This window comes from Phytophthora cinnamomi, assembly GCF_018691715.1.
Source record: "Phytophthora cinnamomi strain GKB4 chromosome Unknown Contig53, whole genome shotgun sequence".
NCBI classification, from domain to species: Eukaryota; Oomycota; class Peronosporomycetes; order Peronosporales; family Peronosporaceae; genus Phytophthora; species Phytophthora cinnamomi.
In genome coordinates, this window is record NW_027150986.1 from 2,424,198 (window position 1) to 2,444,909 (window position 20,712).

The 20,712-nt window shown below is 56.4% G+C and overlaps 11 protein-coding genes across 14 annotated transcripts; 4 read left to right on the plus strand and 7 right to left on the minus strand.

The window, feature by feature from the left end:
- Positions 1-560: 560 nt before the first annotated feature.
- Positions 561-971, minus strand: IUM83_00682 (histone H3; the record flags this gene model as incomplete). The annotated part of the gene is made up of 1 exon (XM_067924471.1): positions 561-971. One exon carries the CDS (start codon positions 969-971, stop codon positions 561-563), a length of 411 nt encoding a protein of 136 aa, XP_067788628.1.
- Positions 972-1,378: 407 nt separating this feature from the next.
- IUM83_00683 (histone H4) lies at positions 1,379-1,690 on the plus strand (the record flags this gene model as incomplete). The annotated part of the gene is made up of 1 exon (XM_067924472.1): positions 1,379-1,690. One exon carries the CDS (start codon positions 1,379-1,381, stop codon positions 1,688-1,690), a length of 312 nt encoding a protein of 103 aa, XP_067789413.1.
- Positions 1,691-2,103: 413 nt separating this feature from the next.
- Positions 2,104-3,450, minus strand: IUM83_00684 (Origin recognition complex subunit; the record flags this gene model as incomplete). The annotated part of the gene is made up of 1 exon (XM_067924473.1): positions 2,104-3,450. The coding sequence occupies one exon, from the start codon at positions 3,448-3,450 to the stop codon at positions 2,104-2,106; it is 1,347 nt and encodes a 448-aa protein (XP_067788625.1).
- Positions 3,451-5,422: 1,972 nt separating this feature from the next.
- IUM83_00685 (uncharacterized protein) lies at positions 5,423-7,767 on the plus strand (the record flags this gene model as incomplete). 3 transcript variants are annotated; one of them, XM_067924474.1, is made up of 2 exons in its annotated part: positions 5,423-7,665; positions 7,737-7,767. In XM_067924474.1, the coding sequence occupies 2 exons, from the start codon at positions 5,423-5,425 to the stop codon at positions 7,765-7,767; spliced, it is 2,274 nt and encodes a 757-aa protein (XP_067789407.1). The 3 variants fall into 3 exon arrangements, with proteins under 3 accessions (XP_067789407.1, XP_067789406.1, XP_067789405.1); XM_067924475.1 differs by having other exon boundaries at positions 6,566-7,665; XM_067924476.1 differs by having other exon boundaries at positions 6,647-7,665.
- A 619-nt stretch (positions 7,768-8,386) lies between these two features.
- IUM83_00686 (importin-like protein) lies at positions 8,387-11,629 on the minus strand (the record flags this gene model as incomplete). Its single annotated transcript, XM_067924477.1, has 1 exon — positions 8,387-11,629. One exon carries the CDS (start codon positions 11,627-11,629, stop codon positions 8,387-8,389), a length of 3,243 nt encoding a protein of 1,080 aa, XP_067789408.1.
- Positions 11,630-11,938: 309 nt separating this feature from the next.
- IUM83_00687 (uncharacterized protein) lies at positions 11,939-12,320 on the minus strand (the record flags this gene model as incomplete). Its single annotated transcript, XM_067924478.1, has 2 exons — positions 11,939-12,220; positions 12,294-12,320. 2 exons carry the CDS (start codon positions 12,318-12,320, stop codon positions 11,939-11,941), a joined length of 309 nt encoding a protein of 102 aa, XP_067789409.1.
- Positions 12,321-13,374: 1,054 nt separating this feature from the next.
- Positions 13,375-14,953, minus strand: IUM83_00688 (uncharacterized protein; the record flags this gene model as incomplete). Of its 2 annotated transcripts, XM_067924479.1 has the most annotated exons (8): positions 13,375-13,393; positions 13,461-13,615; positions 13,669-13,917; positions 13,982-14,097; positions 14,181-14,396; positions 14,467-14,572; positions 14,643-14,651; positions 14,729-14,953. In XM_067924479.1, 8 exons carry the CDS (start codon positions 14,951-14,953, stop codon positions 13,375-13,377), a joined length of 1,095 nt encoding a protein of 364 aa, XP_067789402.1. The 2 variants fall into 2 exon arrangements, with proteins under 2 accessions (XP_067789402.1, XP_067789403.1); XM_067924480.1 differs by having other exon boundaries at positions 14,467-14,662.
- A 111-nt stretch (positions 14,954-15,064) lies between these two features.
- IUM83_00689 (p53-mediated apoptosis protein EI24/PIG8) lies at positions 15,065-16,532 on the plus strand (the record flags this gene model as incomplete). The annotated part of the gene is made up of 8 exons (XM_067924481.1): positions 15,065-15,187; positions 15,277-15,389; positions 15,472-15,535; positions 15,612-15,687; positions 15,751-15,805; positions 15,887-16,178; positions 16,267-16,340; positions 16,421-16,532. 8 exons carry the CDS (start codon positions 15,065-15,067, stop codon positions 16,530-16,532), a joined length of 909 nt encoding a protein of 302 aa, XP_067789404.1.
- Positions 16,533-16,803: 271 nt separating this feature from the next.
- IUM83_00690 (70 kDa peptidyl-prolyl isomerase) lies at positions 16,804-17,874 on the plus strand (the record flags this gene model as incomplete). The annotated part of the gene is made up of 3 exons (XM_067924482.1): positions 16,804-17,190; positions 17,261-17,379; positions 17,463-17,874. The coding sequence occupies 3 exons, from the start codon at positions 16,804-16,806 to the stop codon at positions 17,872-17,874; spliced, it is 918 nt and encodes a 305-aa protein (XP_067788807.1).
- A 16-nt stretch (positions 17,875-17,890) lies between these two features.
- On the minus strand, positions 17,891-19,664 carry IUM83_00691 (uncharacterized protein; the record flags this gene model as incomplete). Its single annotated transcript, XM_067924483.1, has 6 exons — positions 17,891-18,011; positions 18,095-18,355; positions 18,421-18,501; positions 18,590-19,152; positions 19,229-19,402; positions 19,482-19,664. 6 exons carry the CDS (start codon positions 19,662-19,664, stop codon positions 17,891-17,893), a joined length of 1,383 nt encoding a protein of 460 aa, XP_067788806.1.
- A 147-nt stretch (positions 19,665-19,811) lies between these two features.
- IUM83_00692 (G patch domain-containing protein 1) lies at positions 19,812-20,330 on the minus strand (the record flags this gene model as incomplete). Its single annotated transcript, XM_067924484.1, has 1 exon — positions 19,812-20,330. One exon carries the CDS (start codon positions 20,328-20,330, stop codon positions 19,812-19,814), a length of 519 nt encoding a protein of 172 aa, XP_067788645.1.
- Between the last annotated feature and the right edge of the window lie 382 nt (positions 20,331-20,712).

A 20,712-nucleotide genomic window follows, 5' to 3' on the forward strand; every position in this document is an offset into this window, starting at 1 on the left:
GATTACAAGGTGGCAACACCACGTAGTTAGCGCTAGCTACGGCAGCATCGCATTGCTGTTGATAACTGCTGGTGCGTCGTGCTAGGTTTCGCGCTTGTCCTTCGCATTAGCCACCATGAAGACTGATTGATTTGTGGGAAAGTAACTGCGTTCTGTGAAGGAATACACTACTAGTATGAATAGTACTTAGCATGGCTCAACCGCTAACTAACCGAGGAAGCTCTTCTTAGTCGTCCACCACCCAACAATTTAAATAGAGGTGTGCACAAATAATTTTCACTCGTCTAAATTCACCACGCAGACAGCGAACCTACGGTCCTTGATAGAAACCTACCACTACTAAAGTTTTGAAGGCACGATACTGTTAAGATTGACTCTACCCTTCCAACGCTCTTTACCATCTATTTCTACATTGAGTATCGTTTCTTTTAAAAGGGTGGTGTTAAAAAACACCAGGATGAAAGTGTCGACTCGGTCAAGCCGACAGAAGACGAGCAAGTACGATCGCATTGGACCGCATGAGCTCAGCAGCGTGAGCTACTCAGTTGCAGACAAACAACTTACGAGCGCTCGCCACGGATGCGGCGGGCCAGCTGGATGTCCTTGGGCATGATGGTGACACGCTTGGCGTGGATGGCGCACAGGTTGGTGTCCTCGAACAGACCCACGAGGTAGGCCTCGGCGGCCTCCTGCAGGGCGAGCACGGCCGAGCCCTGGAAGCGCAGGTCCGTCTTGAAGTCCTGGGCGATCTCGCGCACCAGACGCTGGAACGGCAGCTTGCGGATGAGCAGCTCCGTCGACTTCTGGTAGCGACGGATCTCACGCAGAGCGACCGTACCGGGGCGGTATCGGTGCGGCTTCTTCACGCCGCCAGTGGCGGGGGCAGACTTGCGGGCAGCCTTGGTGGCGAGCTGCTTGCGCGGGGCCTTGCCACCGGTGGACTTGCGGGCGGTCTGCTTGGTACGGGCCATGGTTGCTTCTTCTTAGTTGCTGAGAACTTGAGGGAGAATTTGGGAATGAGCCCTCGGAAGCGCCGACCGCGCGCGTTAGTTTTTCGCGCGCTTGGCTCCGTCGAGGACCAGTCAACGGGCTTCGCGGGAAGCGGTTCCGCCAATGGGCGTCGTCCGCGGTCAAATGACGCGGTCTGGGCCAATCAGCAACCAGAAGCCGAGTCGCTGGGAAAATCGGGTGGCGCGGCGGGCTAGGTCTCCCTCGGTTCAAACCTCGAGCGATATAGCCGCGGCCGTAGTGGTGACAGCCGCCGACTATGGACTAGGCAAAGCGCGCGAGTTGCCGCTGCCGTCTCTCATTCTTCAATTTCCGGCTTGGAAACCACCAGCATTCCTCTCCACTCCTCAAGAACCTCAACTTCTGAACCATGTCTGGACGCGGCAAGGGCGGCAAGGGACTCGGCAAGGGCGGCGCTAAGCGTCACCGCAAGGTCCTTCGCGACAACATCCAGGGCATCACCAAGCCCGCCATCCGCCGTCTCGCACGCCGTGGCGGTGTGAAGCGTATCTCCGGCCTCATCTACGAGGAGACCCGCGGTGTCCTCAAGGTGTTCCTCGAGAACGTCATCCGCGACTCGGTCACCTACACGGAGCACGCTCGCCGCAAAACCGTGACGGCCATGGACGTCGTGTACGCCCTCAAGCGCCAGGGCCGCACCCTGTACGGCTTCGGCGGATAAGCGATTTCCGCTTAAGTGTTTGGGCTGCCTGTGCGGCCTGAGCAACAACTTTGCAGCATTGGAGGGTTTCTAGCCTGACATTGTTGCGAGAGGCGACAGCCTCTCACTCTTCATCTGGTGTTTTTTAACACCACCCTTTTCAAAGAAACCAAACTCGTTAGCTAGTAGTAGCTTAGTTTTCGTGAAAAGCTGTCTTATCATGACGGCAATGTGATGCTGTACTAGTGAAGAACAGTTGGTATTGCATGAGCGGGTTAATGGCTTTGGCTACAGTTGTGTTTAAAGCTTTATTATGCTGTTCTATACAGCGTTTCGGTTTGGATGCTGCGCGAGCCGCCCTTTGCTTGCCTCGCAGAAAGATGAAGTGGTAGATAATTCTAGCCGTGCTTGAATTGCTCATGAACTCCTGCTCTTCATGTTATAAGTTGCATGCCGACGGGGTGCGTGAGGAACACGTCCTGGAGCTCCTGGTGCGAGCACCGCAGCTCCAGCAGCGGGTAGCGCGACGTGCGCGTCGAGATCTGCCGGATAATGCCAGAGCGCTCCAACTCGTCGCAGATGAACAGCAGCCCGCGCAGTCGTGGAATCGGAACGAACGAGTGCGTCTTGCACAAAATCGCGAAGCGCTCGATGACAGGTTCCAGCTCAGCGCCACTCTTGTTGACTCCGCGCGCTGCGTTGGAGCGAACCTCCATGCGCAGAGCAACCAGGAACGTGCACTCGAACTTGCTGCACGCTCGCAGCCGGCTCATCGGCGCCGACACAGACACGGCTTGCTGAGCCTCGTGCAAGTCTTCGCCTGTCACGAACAACTCGCCTCGCTCTCTAGCTACTGAATTCTCGTCGAGCAACGTAAGTCGGTGCAGACACACTTCGGCGGATTTGCGGCAAAGCGACAGCGCTTGACGAACATCCCCCGACTGGTGCGCTAGTGACTTGGCACAGATCTGGATGGCCTCTTCGCTGAAAATGTCGAGCTGGAGAAGCCGCTGCTGGATGATGTTCTCAAGCTGGGCTCTCGTATACGCCGGAAACGTGATGCGGTGTCCTCCCAGTCGACTGCGGATCTTCGTGGGCAGTCGCTCCGGCAAGTCCATGGTGTTGGCAATGCCGACCAGCACGAGCTTGGCCGTGGCGGACGTCTGCCACTCCAGCAGATTGTACAACACTTGGTTCTTCCCCGCCAGCATGAAGTCCATCTCGTCCAGCAGCACCAGCAGCATGGGGCGCCTAGAGTTCTTGGCGTGGAACTCGTGCTGCAACATCTCGCACAGACGCGCGGCACTAATAGCACGAGCCTGAGGCTGTTCCCCGTCCGGCCCAGGTGGCTGGAGAGCCTTCCACAGCACGCTGTAGGCGACGTCCGGGCGCGGCATCTGCAGGCCGTTGACCTCCACCCACGCGAAGTTGCGCAGCTCCCCGGCGTCACGCTGCGTCTCGAGCGAGCGGATCACCTCCTTCACGATGGACGTCTTGCCTGCGCCTGGCAGGCCGCTGATGTAGATGGGCCCGCCCGCGCTCTGCTGCTCGATGGAGGAGCGCAGCGCCGTGTAGATCTCGTCGCGCTCGTCCTCGCGCCCTGTCATGACGCGCGGGAGACTCGACAGCTGGAGCTCGTGGCACGCGCGCTGCAGCTTCTTGACGGCGGTGCAGACGGCGGCATTGCTGTTCGCATCGCTGGTGTCGGCATGGTCTTCCAGCGGCCGAGGCCGCTTCACGCCTGCATGCAGCAGCAGCGGTGGCCGGCGGCGCCCGGCCATGGTATTGAGCTCGAATGTGTGCTCAGCACAACGAATGTGTGCTCCACACAACGTAACCAGGGTTACGTCTACCCCTACTATTTCATCACTGTACCGGTATCTACCGGTTCCGGGTACAATCAGTTTGGAGCCTACCTTTACAAACGAATATCACACGAGATAACTTTCCGCACTACTCATAAACTTATATATGGGAGGAAGTATGCAAAACAGTTCCTCCGGGATGCTGGAAGATCTATGGCGAGTTCTTGTGTGCGCCTGTTTGGCAGACTCGCCGAGTTAATTTCGGGAATGGGTTTCTCCCGGCCTAGTTCGGATTTCGGATTTTTGGAAATTCAGGTTTCGTAGACTATCAAGTTCCAAAAACCGAGCCATTTTCTATTTGTTAAATTCCGTTGCGCGATTCGATTCGACGAGGTATGCGTTCTTGCAACATGGGTTGTTCCCGGCCTAATTTCGGGCGCCGACCGCTTTTTCGGAGTCTTGAAACTTGATATCCGAAAATAAGTGTTCCGGACTTTATTTCCGGGGCGCTACTTTCGGTCCCGAAACTAGCGAGCTGCGCCCGCCCACTGCGCAACCAACAAGAGAGTCGCAATGCGTTGCTGCCACTAGTAGTTAGTTGCTGCTCGAATGCTGTGCGTTGCTGCCCCTACTAGTTAGTTGTGTGTGCTATTGTCACAGCTCCGAGCACCCCGAGTCACCTGGTTTCGTGGCGAAGGAAGGGTGCCTGGGCCGGGCGCGCTGGCGGAGAGAATACGAAGCTTGGTGGTACAAGGCTTCCTTGAAGCATGTGGACGCGGTGCCGGGCGTGGCGGCTTGAGCGTGGCGCTACGCTCACTGTTGGGCGCAGAAGTCTCAAAAGTTGAACCTGCCAGCTCGTTGAGCATTGTTAATGAAGGCATTTGAAAGGTGGTCAACTTCGCGCAGGCTTATCAGCAACACACACGCCTGTTAAAATTCCGTATGCTGCTGCTTGTGCTGCTTCCCATTCACAACGTAGGACAGATGTACCAGCTCACGTCGAGGGCTGGAGCACACGTGTTTCACGGACGCTGCCTTTCAGTAGGCGCACCGCTGCTTTGGATCTGATACGGATGGCTCATGCTATTCCAGCCGCTGCACGACTTCCAGCACCCCAGATGCAGCTTCATTCACCGCGGCAGAACCACCTGCCCCCTGCTTTGCACCCCAACTTTTGGAGCTGGCAGCGGAGCCAAGTCTCACTTGACGCGGGCCAAAGCGAAGCCAAGTCTGGCCAATGCCGCGAACACTTTTTTTCGCGTTACTCACTACCAGCAACAATTCAGCCAAACTTCACTTTGCAGCCTCGGTGCGTTTTCAGCAACTATCACGCGAATCGGCACGGGGACGACACGCCAGGGGCGGACTGAATTGCCGGCACCAGGAAGCTGTGGTGGCGGCATTCTGATTCGACTGTCAGCTGGATTCGCGCACAAGCTGCGTCCGTTTGATTCCCATTTCTGTCCGGAGGTGGTCAAGTTCGGGTCAGCTGAATAAAAGATGATACTCACAGGCTGGCGGCCAGGTGCTTGGCACATGGCGAAATTTCCCCAGTGACTTTGCTTCAACGCAGCCGAGAGAGGCTTGAGTCGCGCACGTCCAGATGGCTTGACAGACTGGCAGCGGGGAAAAGCCGCAGCCCGAGCGCCGAAAAGAGCAGGCACCGAGTCTGGCCACCATTGAGCTTCACGCGAGTATCCATCAGTACTGGCGCGTCTTCTTAGTGGTGCTGACTGTCAAGCAAACGCAAGTCTCCGTCTGGCTTGGCCGTCGGAGTTAACTGTTGCCGACGACTCGGTGGGGAACTTCGGACTCGAGAAGGAGTCCCATTTCCAATTTGGCTGGCTTGTGCTCAGGCGCAAAAACAGCAACCCACGCCAGCTTCTCCACCACTCGCCATCCCGTTGCATCGCTGATGAAAATCACACAATTGGTGCGAGCTGCAGTGATGGTGGCCGCGACTGCCACGGCCGCGTTGGCAGATTTCACGACGTTGCAGGCTGGCAGCAACTACCAACAAGGCACCGTTCAGCCTGCCGAGCAAGTCAAGGGCGGCACCACTTCAACAAGCGGTTCTACCACTGTCGGCACAACTTCGACCACCGGCAGCTCTGCGAGCAGTGGGGACTACCTTTCTCCATTTTCGACTGATGCGCCTTCCAACCTCTTTCAGCGCTACGATACCCTTACGACTTTGGCGCCAATCATCAACGTGGCGTCCGACTTGCTCACGCGACCGCTGCCCACGAACAAGTGGTGGGGAAACCTCATCCACACCACCACGGCGGATATCGACACTGTGGCCAACCCTGCGTGGTCGAACCCGTATGCGCTCAAGTTGCCCAAAGAGGCGCCTTACGGCGTGCAGGCCTGCTACTCGTACTCGTACCGCAGCTTTGCCGACGAGGTGGACGGCGTCGTCAAGTATTATTTGCACGCATTCCACAACGACCTCACGCTCTCGGCGACCGAGTTCGCTTCGACCAAACCCGACTACGAAATCTACTCGTTCAGCGACTTTGGTGCCAGCGTCCGCACGTGTGTATCGGGCAGCGATAGCTGCATGGACTCGGCACTCGTGAACGGTATGGCTTTCGTTTCGGCAACCTACTCCGGTCTCACCGCAAGCATCGAGTCCGAGTACGCCATGACCATGGTGGACGACTCGACTGCAGGCAAGTACGTGATTCAACTCCCAAGCAACCAGACATGGGTGATCTACTCCAGCGACACCAGCGCGTCGTTCTCCATTGACAGCACCGGATCGGCATTGGTGTCCAGTGCAGCCTACACTGGTACTCTTCGTGTGGCTATCCTCCCCGACAGCGGTGACCAGACTGTGTACGATGACTACTCGTCGTGCGTCATCCGCAGCGGTAACGTGTCTGTGGCGTCTCGAACCAGCTATTCGTTGCAGTGGGAAACCGAAGGCAGCGGATGTGACAGCACTGGTCTTCTTCACTTTGCTCTGCCTCACCAGGTGGAGGCCATGAGCGAGGCCACCACGACACAGTCGAGTGGGGCGATTGTCCTGCATTCGAGTACGCGCGGTCAAATGGTGGGCCAGGTAACCACGTCTGGGAGCTGGACACTGACGGAAGACGAAGCGGACGACGAGGTAGACTTCTACCCTGCCAACAAGCCGTCTTCCGATGTTGTTTCGCAGATTGGTCTGCTTGCCACGCTTCAGAGCGACATCGACAGCGACTGGAGCCTGGATACCGGCAGTTGGTATTACAACGGCAAGGCGTACCAGAAGTACGCGTCACTGTGTCTTATGGCCGCTGACAGCTCGGTGGTGGGCGACGACACTACATTGCTGAGCACTTGCCTGTCAAGGCTCGAAGGGCTTGTCGAGCCGTTCCTCAACAACACTCTCGGCTCTCCGCTTGCCTACGAAACCTCCTACAAAGGAATTGTCACTAGCCAGGTCTTCACCGCTAATGATGCAGATGTGGAATTTGGCAACGGCGTATACAATGACCACCACTATCACTACGGCTACTGGGTGACGGCGTCGGCCATTTTGAAGAAGCTAGACCCGTCGTGGTCGGGCATGGCTCAGCTCGAAACCATGGTGTGGACGCTGCTGCGCGACGTGGCCAACCCGAGCTCGGACGACACGTACTTCCCGAAATTCCGTCACTTCTCATGGTACCTCGGCCACTCGTACTCTCACGGTGTCACGCCCATGGCTGACGGCAAGGACGAGGAAAGCACTTCAGAGGACGTGAATTTCTACTATGGCATGATGCTGTGGGGGAAAGTGACGCAGAACCAAGCCGTCGAAGACCTCGGCAGCCTCATGCTGCGATTGAATGCGCGCGCTGTGCGCACGTATTTCCTTATGACGTCGGACAACACGATTCACCCGCCGCAGTTCGTGCCCAACCACGTCACGGGCATCTTCTTCGACAACAAGGCGGACTACGCGACGTGGTTCAGCGCCGATAAGTACTGCATCCACGGCATCCAGATGATCCCCGTGTCGCCTATCAACGGCTTGGTGCGCACGAAAACGTTCATCCAGGAGGAATGGGACGATATCCTGTCGAAGGAGGCGATCGTCACGGGAGATGACACTACGAACGCGTGGTTGTCCCTGCTGCTTGTGAACGAAGCTGTAATCGATCAGGCGGACGCGCTGTCGAAACTCGCGACGGCTACCATGGACGACGGCTTGACGCGTTCGTGGGCTCTGTACAATGCCGCCTCGCGAGGCGGATCGAGTTCAAGCGGCAGCACGTCTACTGTCGTGACAGTGACGCCAAGCGCTACAACAGCGACACCTGAGGTTACTGCCACTCCGAGCGCGTCTGCTACGCCTGCCACATCCACCCCTATTGCAACTACTTCAACTCCGACGGTCAATCCGACCACCGCCCCGGTTGCTACGCCTGCCACATCCACCCCTGTAGCAACTACTTCAACTCCGACGGTCAATCCGACCACCGCCCCGGTTGCTACGTCAGCCACGCCGAGCTCTTGGAAGAACGAGGTGGGCCAGTACTAGGCTACCATTTTGTTTTCTGCAGCTGCATACTTCGTGCGGCGATTGTATGTCGAGTGAAACCCACTTAGAGAATTGCGTCAGTGTATTGCGTGTAGAGTTGTCGAGGCTCACCATTGACTAGAGCGGCCTCAAATGCTGTCAAAATCCAGCGATGTGAATCCAACGATCTTTTCACTTCAACCTCTGTTCTAATAGTGCTGTTGCGAATGCGAAGTTCACATTGCGAACACGACCCGTGTCTAATGGAAGAAAGATGATCTCTATACATATTCCTCAACCTACTCACTACTTATCAAAAATGAAGAGCCACAAGCCGAGGGAGAAGTCGGAGGATAGCAAGCCTTCAATGCTGCAGATACCCCGCTTCTAAACTACCTATATCCGTGGGTTCCACACGGCTTAGTTAAGGGCCGAGCTGAGAGCAGCCTGGGCGTCCGGGCTCATCTGCGCGATGACCTCCTTCATCTGGGCCTCGTAGGCCTGGAGCAGGCCACGCACGCATCCCTTCACCTCCACCTGGGTCTCCTCCTCCACGCTGGACGTGGGGGCAAGAGCATTAGCATACACGTCGAGCACCTGCGGCATCAGGTTAAGCGCCACCGGGTTCTGCGAGCTCACCAGGCCGTTCAGGCAGCGGAAGCACACGGGGCTCTCGTCCATGTCAGCCTTCAGCGGAAGAGCGCCCAGGAACACGGGGAGCACGGCCTCCAGAGGCAGGTTAGCGCCACCAGCAATGATCATGCGAGCCACGGCAGCGCAGGCATTGTCAGTCACCACCTCGTCGTTGCCCGAGGTCTCGAACAGCGGGCGCAGGGCCTGCAGCATCTGCTCGTAGGCGCTGAACAGCTTGTCACCGCTGATCTCCGCCAGGATACCCATGCAGAACGCGCTGTTAGCCTTCAGGACGTAGTTGTCCGAGGCCAGGCCCTGAAGCACGACGGGGAACACGCTCTCCACGAAGCCCAGGGCACCAGCGCCGAGCTCACGAAGCACCTCGGCGAAGCAGCCCACAGCGGCAGCACGGTCACGCACAGCACGCAGGCCCGTGGCGAACGACAGCAGGGCAGGGAACAGCTCCTGGAACGTAGCCAGGAAGTGCTCGCCGTAGCACTTGGCAAGGACGCCGATCAGCTCAGACGCGCTCTCCAGCACGGAGCCGCCCTCCTCTTCGTCCTCGTCCTCATCCTCCTCGTGGGTGGTCTGGCACACGTGCTCGTGAGCAAGCACAGTCTTGGTAATGCGCAGCAGCTCGTTCATGTGGTCCATCGTCACAACGGGACCGACGCGGGCGCTCATAGCCTTGATGGCGTTGAAAGCCTTCTCCACCACAACCTCCTCGGGGTCTTCCAGAAGCTCCTCCACGAGGCTCTTCATGACGGCCGAGGCAATGACAGCGTTGTTCGGGGTCAGGATGTTCTTGTTGAAGTCACCCTTCGTCCACACCTGCACGTCGCCGCTCGAAGCGTGCGAAGCCTCGAACGAGCAGATCACCAGCGCGGCGAGGGCCTCAGCCACAGCGCCACGCACGTCCTCGTGGATGTACTCCGTGAGGGGAGCCAGAGCCTCCAGGAACTTCGGGATGTAAGGCTCGAACACGGCACCACCGCAGTTCAGGGCCAGCTCCTCCACAGCGGCGACAGCGCGAACCTTCGAGTTCAGCGCGTCGGTGCGGATGCTGATGTGGCGCAGCACGTGGTCGTCACCGTCCTCCTCGTCGTCCGAGTCCAGGCCCTCCAGGACGTCCTCGTCATCGTCCATAACGCGAAGACCCTCGTCGCTGACAATGGCCTGCAGCACGTGCGTGGCTGCCTGCTCAAGGAACGGGGCGAACTCCTCCTTGAAGATGCTCGACACGTTGATGAAGTAGACGAACGCCTGCTCCTTCAGCTCCGAGTCATCCAGCTCAAACGAAGAGAACACGAACGGCATCGAAGGCGCGAAGTACGGGCGGAACGGCTCCTTGCCCAGAGCGGTGGCCAAGTAGCCCAGGCACTCAATGGCGGCACCACGCAGGAAGAAGAACTTGGGGTCCGTGATGCCCCAGAACGGCTGAATCAGCTCAGCAACCGACGGGAAGTACGGCAAGAAGGCGTCCTTGGCACCAATGGCAATCGATCCAACGGCGTCCAGAGCCATCTTCTGCAGCTGCGGCGAGCCCGTGCGAAGGACAGCCACAAGCTTGGTCACAAGCGTGTCGAGGTACGGCAGCACCTGCTCGCTCTCCATGCTCTGCGTGATCTCGTCAAGGACGTACAGGGCCGTGGCCTTGATCACCTTGGAGGCGTCGTCAAGCAGCGTCAGACCAATCGGCAGGATGTCCGTGTAGTGGTCCGTGATCGTGGGCTGCAGGAACTCGGCGAACTGGCCGAGAGCGAAGCAGGCAGCCTCGCGCACGTGCTGGTCAGCGTCCTGGGCGACGCGGTACACAGCGGGCAGCAGCTCGTTCAGGTTCTGGCACATGAACTCGCAGCATCCCTCCGACAGGATGCCAAGAGCCAGCACACCGGCCTTGCGCTTGCGGGCGTCCTGCGACGTGATGTACTCGTTGCAGATGCCGAACACCACGGGGTTCAGGTACTTGGCAGGCACGCTCAGGGCGAGCGAGTCCAGGGTCTGCTGGGCCAGGTGGCCGGGGGACTCGTCGTCCTCGTCGTCATCGTCGCCGTCAGCCTTGCTCTCGCGTTCGAGGAGGTTGGAGATGAGACCGCAGGACACGGCCTCGTCGGCGGCCACAATGTCCAGCATGGTGGTGAAGATCTTGGCCACGAGGTTCTTCTTGCCGATGGTCTTCGGTTTCTTCTTGATGAACTCGCCGATGGCGTAGCTGGCCGACGCGCGCGTGCTGACCTCCAGCTGCTCGGCGAGGATGATCTGCAGCAGCAGCTCGATGAACTGGGGGAAGGCCTGGTCCAGGATGGGGAACGGGTGCGACGCGATCTCCGAGAACACGTCCATGAACTCGACGGCCTCAGCCTCCGCGCCGCTGGAGACGCACTGCTGCAGCACCGTGATCATGAGCGGCACGAGGTCCCGGAAGCCGCGCAGGTCGGCCTCCTCCAGGAACTCCACGAGGCTGCAGGCCGCACGCATGGCGCCGACGCGCACCTTGAGGTTCTCCGGGTCCTGCAGCGCCTTGGCGTAGAGCTGCTTGAGGTCGTTGAAGTGCGGCTGCAGCGACGTGCCCATGGACTCGCCCAGCAGCTGCAGCAGCTTCATGCTCATCTCGCGCTGGTCCACGCTGGCGCTGTTGGCGCACGTGTTGATGAACACCATGAGCTCGGGCCAGTTGCCCGACGGCACCTCGTGCAGAGCCAGCGCCGTGATGAGCGTGGCCACGGTGGAGCGCACGGCGTGCACGGGGTCCTCGGCGGCGCGCGCGAGCAGCACCTGCTTGGCCTGCGCCTGCGCGGCGGCGTCCAGCTTGGGCCAGTGCTTGAAGATCTTCTTGCGCAGCATGAGCGCGGCCAGCTGGCGCACCTCGGGCTTGGCCGAGAGCTGCAGCTGCGTCAGCAGGCCGCCCACGGCCGCGATCTGCTTGGTGTAGGCCTTGAGCGCCGCCTCCGCCTGCTTGATCTGCTCCGTGTCCGGGTGCGTGAGCTGCAGCAGACACGCCTCCAGCTGCTCCGGGGTGAAGTCCGCCATGGCAATCAGTCGTACGTGCGCTCGGCTCGAGGGGGGATTGCGGAATGACGCGGCCACCGAGCGGCTCCGCCCCGAATCAGAGCCGAAATGAATGGTCGACACTCAAACCTGCGCAACGTCATACGATTTGGGCTTTTCCCGCCAAAATAGATGGCTTCACCCGCGACTGCCACCCGTTTTGAACTGCGCCGCCCCGTTTCTGGGCGCGATCCCCAGTTTCAAATGGCTTCACTGCCCGGCGCCACGCACGTGACATCGAATGGACCACAAGCTCATCAGCGGCGAGTGCTCCACGTACAGCAAGGGCTGCTAGTGGAAGCGGACTCGGTGGCCGCTGGCTCTGCTGGGAGGACGCCGAGGCGTCAAGTCTGGCGGATCCGCGCTTTGTGTTGGCGGTGACGTGCCATTCGCCATGTGTTGTTCCTGCTGCTGCTGTTGCTGTTGTTGACATCCCTGCTGGTCTGGCTGCTGCGGTGCGGGGACGTGTAGCTGCGAGTCTTGTATCCGGAGAAGCGGGAGGATGCCCTCGAGCAGAGCAGTCTGGCTGGTCAAGTGCTGCGTGCTCCCTGTTGACCCTAGCAGCGCGATGATCTGTGCACGGGTGTGGCAATCGTTAGTGGTGTTGGACACGTTGACGCGTTGCTTTGGTCATTGCGTACTGTACCTCGGTGATCTTGAGCGTGATTTCCATTGCTGCTTCCGCTTGGTTGCTTTCACTGCTCGGAAGTTTGGTCACCTCGATGTGCAGAACGCATTGGCCATCGCTGCCGGGTCGAGCAGTCGGTCGCACAAGGCACTTGATTCCGTCGACAACGTGCACGAACGATGTTGGTCTAGCAATTGAGGTTGCTGGCTCACTTTCGCTGTTGCTCGCGCTTTCTTGCTTCTTGGCGTCTGAGAGCGAGAGCAGCCGCGCTCTCCGAGACGACGTGCTCGTCGGGATGCAACTGTGCGGTCGATCTGGCCTCTTTGGCGCGCATGCGGTGTTTGGTGGGATCACCGGGCATGAAGCTTCGGTAATGTGCATGTAGCGTGTCGGTCGAATGATTCGTTGTCGAGACGGCGCTTGTTCTGCCGGTCGAGCCTCCGGATGCAAAGGTTTGAGACTACCAGCTAGTAGGCTGTCTAAGGCGTCAATGTCGATTGTCTGCGGGCTTATTGAATTCTCTAGTTGGCTTAGCTCGTTCCACTACAAATTAGCACTTGCGTTAGTCTATGAAGCATTTCGTTCAGCATGATATATAGCATTCTTACGTAGCGAGCTGCCGGCATCAGTAGATCAGTGTTGCAGACGCCGGTCAACGTACGCAACGGTACCAGCGATCCAACAGGATATACATTACACTGCGACAGCGCGAAGCGTAGCGATGGATGGCCGTAACTCTGGCTTAGATGCCGTGCTAACTGACGCAAACGCTCGCGAGGAGGCAGCTCCGGCGGGTCGAACGCATTCAAGCGAGGTAGAACTCGAAGCAAGTGCTGCCGATACTGGCAGCTACCGTTTTTGATGTTTTTCTTGGAGAATTTCATGCGCAAGGAACCAGCAGATGAAGCTCTTGCATGCACCACTACTACTGATTTCGTGGCTCTACGTGTATCCTCCGCTTTAAGCGGCAACGAGCAAACTTTATCGGACGAGCTCTGATCTGCTCGCATGAGTAAATCTTCTTGTGTCATTCCTTGGTCTCGATTAGTGTGACCATCCTTGCACTGCTGGTGCTCCGCATTGATATTACGCGCACAAGTCAGGCATAATTGTACAGTCTGGTAGCTAGAGATGAAACAACATGTTAACACCGACTTATTGAAGCGTTCCGGCGAGGGTACTCACAGATATGTTGCTGTTTGCTTCAATTGCTTGAATCGCTCAACTTGAATTGGACCGCTGATTGCTCGAAGGAGGGTCGGGATGCTCTTCTCATCCTCTTCACTATTATTTTCGATAGTGCCCCGCTCAAATTGGCGGATGATCGACCTGTACGTAACCTGAAGTACCATCAGCATTTGCTTCTACCTTCCGAAACTTGAATTTTCCTTACCACATATTCCACTTGATCACGAGGGAGCTTTTGATTGCAATTCGGACAAATTTTAAGCTGCGCAGTGCAGCCGATAAGTGACTGATTAGTCGCAGGAACGTCATTGTCTTCCGTGCTGTGAGGTGATACAGGGGCGCCCAGTACATGATGTCCCAAGGATAAGTTGTAGCTCTTTGCAGCTCCCTTTGTACCTGCGTCGAAAGAAAGCATTGAGCTCCACAACAGGTAGATGCGGTGGTCAGCACCGATCTACATGTATACAATATTGGTAAGCAACCAGGGTACTGGCACGCACATGGTATTGCGATGTTACCTTAAAGTAGTTGACGAAGCGAACCATTTCTTTTCCAACGATGGGTTCGAGATGAGCTGCAATTTCCCCATTGATCTTCTCAATCGTTTTCAACACCTCCTTATCCGTCACGTCTCCTACAGTTGCGAAACCAGAACAGTCAGATTCTCTATGATACCGACCAGCACACACACGGAAGTATCGGATGTACTAAACGCACGATGGCGAAGCAAAGGGTCATCGACCTCAAACGTGGCAGTGCGTTTTACCATGCTGACTTTCTCGTCGCTCAGCAAGAACGGGCTGATACACTTCTGCACCGAGCAACCATCCGCAGTATACACCGATCTGACGGTATGGTTGTATCCTGACTTAGTGGGGACAAACCGCTGCAAAACGCTAAGACTAGGCATCTCGCGATCTTCTAGCAAGTTTTCTGAAACAAGCAAAAATCGTCAGAGGTACCCTCCCTCGTGTATCGTTCAGCTTTTGCTTTGCTGCATTACCAAGACCCTCTTTGTCGACGTGCTCCACGACCATACGCATCTCTCCGTACACCGAGGATCGATCCAAGTAAGCGTAAGTGGCAAGAATCTGCTTATCGCTGTCCAGCTTGGGCAGTGTATTCGGAGCCCACCTCGGCGCCATAAATTCCCGCATAACTCGTGTGGTCGACAGGAACCTTTTGGTTCTGCACAGAATCTAGGCAACCTAGACGTCAGAGTAACGATAATAACAATTGAGATTGCACTGTTTTCCGCAACAGACCTTCCCTCGCTCCTGCTTGGACGTGAAGAACCACTTGACGGGCTTCTGGCGCTTGAACACGACCGTATCCGTGAGGAAGAAGGAGAAGGCTCGCTTGCCGCTGCCATCTTCGTCCGCGCTCGCCTTGGACCACAAATACGCGTACAGCTGCAATGGCTGCTGGCCCAGCGCATGCTCGCAGGCCACGCCCTCACACTCGGCTCCTTTGCGGCGAGCTGCGGTCATTTTTCCCAAAATGGACCGCGCTTCAACTTAACGTCCCGTCACAAATCACAAAAAATGCAACTTTGTGATTTGGGTGCACCCTATTTTCCCTTAAGAAGAACACAAGAAGGAATGTCGGACGCCTTTAGTGCTGGCTTCCGCGAGTTCTGCGGCGGCGTCCAGCACGCCGTGTCGCTGCACCGCATCCTGCTATTCTACCTCAAGTCGCGACTCATATGCGTGTCCAGCGTCAAGGTCAGAGCACGCTCCTAAAAGACCTAAAAGGCCACAGGATGGGACTCATTTTTGTTGAGACTTTTTGTGTGTTATTCTGTTGCGCGCAGTGTTTCGTGCTCAACGGGCTGATCTTCCTGGGGAGCATTTACTTCTTCGACCGAGCGGTGATCCCCGTCATCCACTTGTTCGGCGAAGTGCTGCACCGCTCCTTCTCGGACGGGTACAAGTAGCTAAAACTTTTTCTCGACGTTGTGGGTTTTATTAATTTTGAGTCGTTGGGTGACTGTGCTGTGCTTTATTAGGTCGGTGGGTCAGGTGGACGATGTGCGCGATCGCGTGGATGGGTTCGTGTTCCTGCTGTACCAGGTAACTAGCGTCATGTCATGTAGGGATCGAGTTGGTGCACTTTGGTGCTACCTACTGAGTTGCTTGAATTTTACAGGTCTTGTGGATGTATCCGATCTACTGCATCAGCTTCATCCTCAACACCATTTGGTACCAAGAAATCGCCGATGACGGTGCGTGAGTAAATAAGTGCTGGTTGTGCGAGTTTTGGTTTTACTGACGTGGTGGTTGCACAGCGTACATGCAGTTGCATGGCAAGCCGTCGCCCACGCCCGTGACGGATATGATTCGGTGAGTGTATCGTACACGTTGCATGCTTCGCTGTATCTACGTGCTGTTGCTGACTGTGGAATTGACTGTTAACTGTCGAAGCGATGAGATGTACCGCGCCATTCTCGTTGCGTTCTTCTTGTTGCAGACTGTGCTGTCGTACCTCATTCCTGTCATTGGTCCGGCTACGAGCTTCATTCACCTGAGTTGGCTGTACTCCCTTTACTGCTTTGAGTACAAGTGGTCTCTGGCTGGGTGGAGTCTCGAGCGGCGGCTGGCGCATTTGGAGCAGAACTGGGCCTACTTCGCAGGCTTTGGTAGTCCGTTTACGTTGGCCACGTTTTTCGTGCCAAATTTCGTGAGCAAAGGTATCTTCGCGCTGCTGTTCCCTGTGGTACGTGCTTGGATCCTGCTAATAGCATTGTGTGGTACGGAGGCAGCAGGTTTTGACAGCGCTCTTCAATTATATTCTTTCGGTGCAGTTTTTGCTTCTAGCCATCGCGTGTGATCCCGTTTCAGAGGGGGATGAAGCGCAGCGAAAGCTGCCCATATTCCGGTATAAATTGCAGTGGTGGCTACTGAATTTAGTCAAGCGTACATTATTACTAAGATCGCCATTTCTGTGGTCGACCACAGGTTTTCGAGGTGGTGGAGCTTGCAGTTGCTGCGTCGGATTGGCAAGGCGACAGGCCTAAAGACGAAGAAGCAGCGGGCCATGGAAAAACAGAAGCGTACCAAAAGAAGCTAGTGTGAACCAAACCACGGGGTACAACACGGCGTCAAGACCCTGACATCCACTGTTGCCAATCCTGCGCTTCAGTGCCTGTGTAGACTGAAATGACATTGAAACCACGCGTGCGCTGTTAAAAGCGGCACATGCGACGAAGTTGGTTCCTTCGAGCAGAAAATATAACGGTCGCGCGTGTCTGCTCATTGCTACTTACGTTTCCCACGCACTTCTTGGGAGAAGGTCTCGCAGAAAACTAGTAATCATGCCAGAAGCATACACCGTGTCGAAGATGCTGTCGAGCATCAATGAGGTCATGGCCCCTGTAGCTACAGACGTGTGCGGGTCGGTGACGTTGCAGCGGAAGACTGAAAACGGCATTATGCTGAACACGTCCGAGAAGGAGATCGCGTACCTCGACACCAAAGCTAGGGTGAAGCACTCGGCACAGCAAGTCGCTCAGCTGGACAAGCCGGCTAAGGCGCAATGGGTGGTAGCTCAACGACTCGCTGGAAATGACGCATTCCACAGAGGAGAATATCAGGAAGCTGCAGAGGCGTACATCCAAGCACTTACGGCTCTGGACTTTGGTTCAACGGTACAGGACAAGATAGTTTGCCAACAAGAGATACAGATCCCGCTAACGTGCAATTTGGCAGCATGCATGCTGATGCTGGAGGTAGGTTCCTCATAAACTCTTGGTTTGCTATACTACGTGCTGATGCTGTTTACCCCTTGCATGTCAAAAGCAATGGGACAAAGCTCGACTCATGTGCGACCAGGTGCTTGCGTTGGATCCGAATTGCGTCAAGGCGCTACAGCAACGTGCAAAAGCCAAGGCTAAGCTAAACAAGTTCGATGATGCTCGGTACGCGGAGAGAGTCTATTGTACCTGAGTAATCTACTGTACCTGAGTAATCTCTTCTTTCTGACATTGTGGTGCTTCGACAGTGATGACATTTCACGCGCCAAGCAAGTCGTCCGTGGACCAATGACTTCACTTGATAACGACATCGAACAGCTTCTAAATCGACTTGACAAGCAGTTTGATGATGTCTCGCGGTTTGAACTCCGACACAAACAACGCGTCCAGCAGCAAAAACAGTTCCAGAAGAAGATGATGCAGGAGGCGGTGGGAAAACTCTACAAGGACAAGAAAGAGATCGATGCCATAGCAGGCTCCGACAGCGTCCCTGATACATTGCAGCATCAGCATAAGTCGTTTCTCAAGTTCGCTGAAGCTGCTATCTCATGCAACGGCTGGAACGCTGGTGTTGCATGGATTTTAGCTATGTTTGCCATGTTTGTCAACGCGGTCTCGCGCTTCCTAGTAGCGACGCGAGGCAAAGCCAAATTGTCGTGAAGGAAACGGAACGATTCTACAAAAACTGTCTCGAGATCGTTGGCGCTGTGAACTTGGAATTGATCTGCTTCGCTGCTGAAATCATGCGCTCGGCATCGTCTCCAGACATTCCTCGGCGAACTGTAAGATCCCGGTCTCTTCATTACATCAATGAATAGCAACGTTCGTTCACATTAGATACACAGCCCCATTTCCAAACAAACAAAACCATCCTACGAACCTGTTCCACCCGCCACTACTCTGGGAAGAGCTCGCGCCATTTTTCGCCTGCTCGGCTTGCTTGCGCTGATGCTGTTCTAGCAGCGATGGGCCACGCGCTTTCCGTAGGCTGTCCATTTGCTTTCGCATCTCTTCGTCTGCCTCCGGGTTTGCATTAGGAAGAATTGACTCGTTGACAGCTGGTTGAGCCATGGAGGATGGCACACTGCTAGCAGCAGCAACAGTTGGCGCGTTTTCCTCACGGACATAGCCCAGCAACTCCCTGGGAAAAAAGTGGAGCAGTTAGTACACGCACTTAAACCATGTTTCCAATAGCAGCTATCGCACATGTCAAGCTTGGCGCGTTTAGCCCGCTCTCGTTCTTCAGGAGAATCAAACCAGGTTTTGTCCACTGCAGCGGGTTCCTTACTGCACAAGTGTACAACAACATTGATCGCCCGCGTAAGAAACAATAGTGCCCACCCCACGCAGTGATAACTCATGGGTAAAAACCTACCTGCGGAATGCAGCAGGCTTGCCAGGAGGAGGCCGATTCTGGGGCCCCAAGGAATCTTTCAAAATCGAGCTTTCGGGCATCATAGTCATCCACGCTTCTCGCACCAAAGGCGCATTTCCGGCCACTTCAGACTTCTTGGTGCTTCCACCATCACGTGCGCGTTCCCATTGTTCTTTTTCCAATTCCTGGGCCTTACGCGCCATTTCAGCCTCAACGCGCTCGTCTGCTAAACGGAAACCCTTCATGCCAGGCAGGGCCGGGCCAACAATTTCATCATCGCCGTCGTCGTCATCCTGAACATTGCTACTATCAAACCTCGCCGAAGGAGGAGGTAGCGCTGGTCCAATTGGTAACTCGCGCTTTGCTGGTTTAGGTGCGACAGGCTTCTCCACCGCAGCTGTAGCTTTTCCAGTCGATTCATCCTCCAACAGCTCCGCAGTTGATGTACTTTTCACAGTCTCCTCTTGTCCACCAGACAGCATTCGCTGGAAAACCTCCATCAAGCTTTCTCCTCCAGTCTTCGACTTGCGAGGCTTCGCAAATGCGCCCTTCGGTTCCCGCAGCTAATAAACAAGCCAGCATCGCATCGCATTAGCACTCAATCCCGATCCAACCTCACTTCCCACGTAGCAAACCAACCTTGACTAGTCCCAAAAGTGGGAAAAGTTCCTTGAGCTTGGAGCGGATGCGGCGGTTCTCGATGCCCCCAATGACCGCCACTTCGCCGTCGTCCACCATCTGCAGCAGCCCCAGCAGGTCCTTCGCGAGCCCCGGTGTCTCCATCAGCAGCTCCCGCACCACCTTCATCGCCCGCTGCACACCGCCACCACCAAAATTAATATTCCTGTTAGTATAATATAGCAATTGCTCCACCGGATTAACGCCCAGACACCTCATAGTCCGGAGTGGGGGCGTCGCTCTCACTGCCGCTATCGCTGTCGCTGTCGCTGCGGCGGCTCCGCTTGTGCCTCTTGTGTTTCTTCTTCTTCTTCTTGTCGTCGTCACGCCGCCTCTTGTGGCTCTTGTGCCTGTCGTCGAGCCGACTTGACCTGGACTCGCGCTCATGCTTGCCCATGCTCCACTACTGTCTACTTATAATTTTGTGTACAAGTGATGTGTCACATTTTTTGACAGTGTAGCCAAAAAAAGGCAAGTTGAAGTGGACATTGGTTCTATTGAGCTCCTCACTTTGCGTGCACTGCGTCTGGGTTCTCTATGCTCTCTACATGCAGCCTTGGGTCCACGAGCGAGATGGATGGAGCTTTGGGGGCTTGGTGTCCTCGAGTACGTCCTCGTCGGAATCGTCGTCGTCGTCTTCGGGGTCGCCGAGGTCGCCGAAATGGTCGGCGTCCGACTCGCTGGATAGGCGTTGGGCGGGCATGGAGGCTGCGCGAGGTAGAGGGCACTCCTGCGGTGAGGAAGGCTCCACCGTGGACTTGCGCAGGCGACTGATAGCCCAACGAGTTGATTCGGGCACGTGGATCTTCTTGGCGCGAGTGGTCAGCGCTGCGCCGGCACAGCGCAAATTCGACGATAGCGACGTGAAGCGCGAGCTCCAAGTCGTGGGTTTTGTCACGTTCTTATAAGGATACGAGACTCGCCAACGCGAGGTCGCTCGCGGGCCCCGTTCGCTCCACACGTTGCCAAGGTCGAGGTCGTCTCGGCCCACGTCCTGGACCAGAATGGACGGGTTGAGCTCGCGCTCAGAGCAGCCGCGTGATAATGGAAACTTGGGTGCCATGCTCCCTCCCCGAGTGAGCAAAAGCGGAAGTGAGGGCACAACGGGCTCCAGTAGGAGGGGGAAAGTACTGTAGCGGAGCCACCCGATTATGCCCGTGAGGTGCCGCAGCCACGGAGGCAGAGAAATTGCAGCGCAAGAAACGCTGCAGTGGTGAAGTGTCATTCGCGAATTACTACGCAGTACCGAGCGGCAATGGCTTGCTGGTCGATGCAAAGCTAGCCAGCCTGCTAACGTGAGCGAGATCGCTGCCAGGCTGGTCGTTGCTCGGTTAGCATCGCTTGCCGTCGTAGCAAGCAGTGCTGCTGACCTGTGTGAGGCGGCGACCTTGGCATTGGTGGTTCGTCACAAGCGGTATAGACTCCGCCTTCGAAGATCGAGCGGT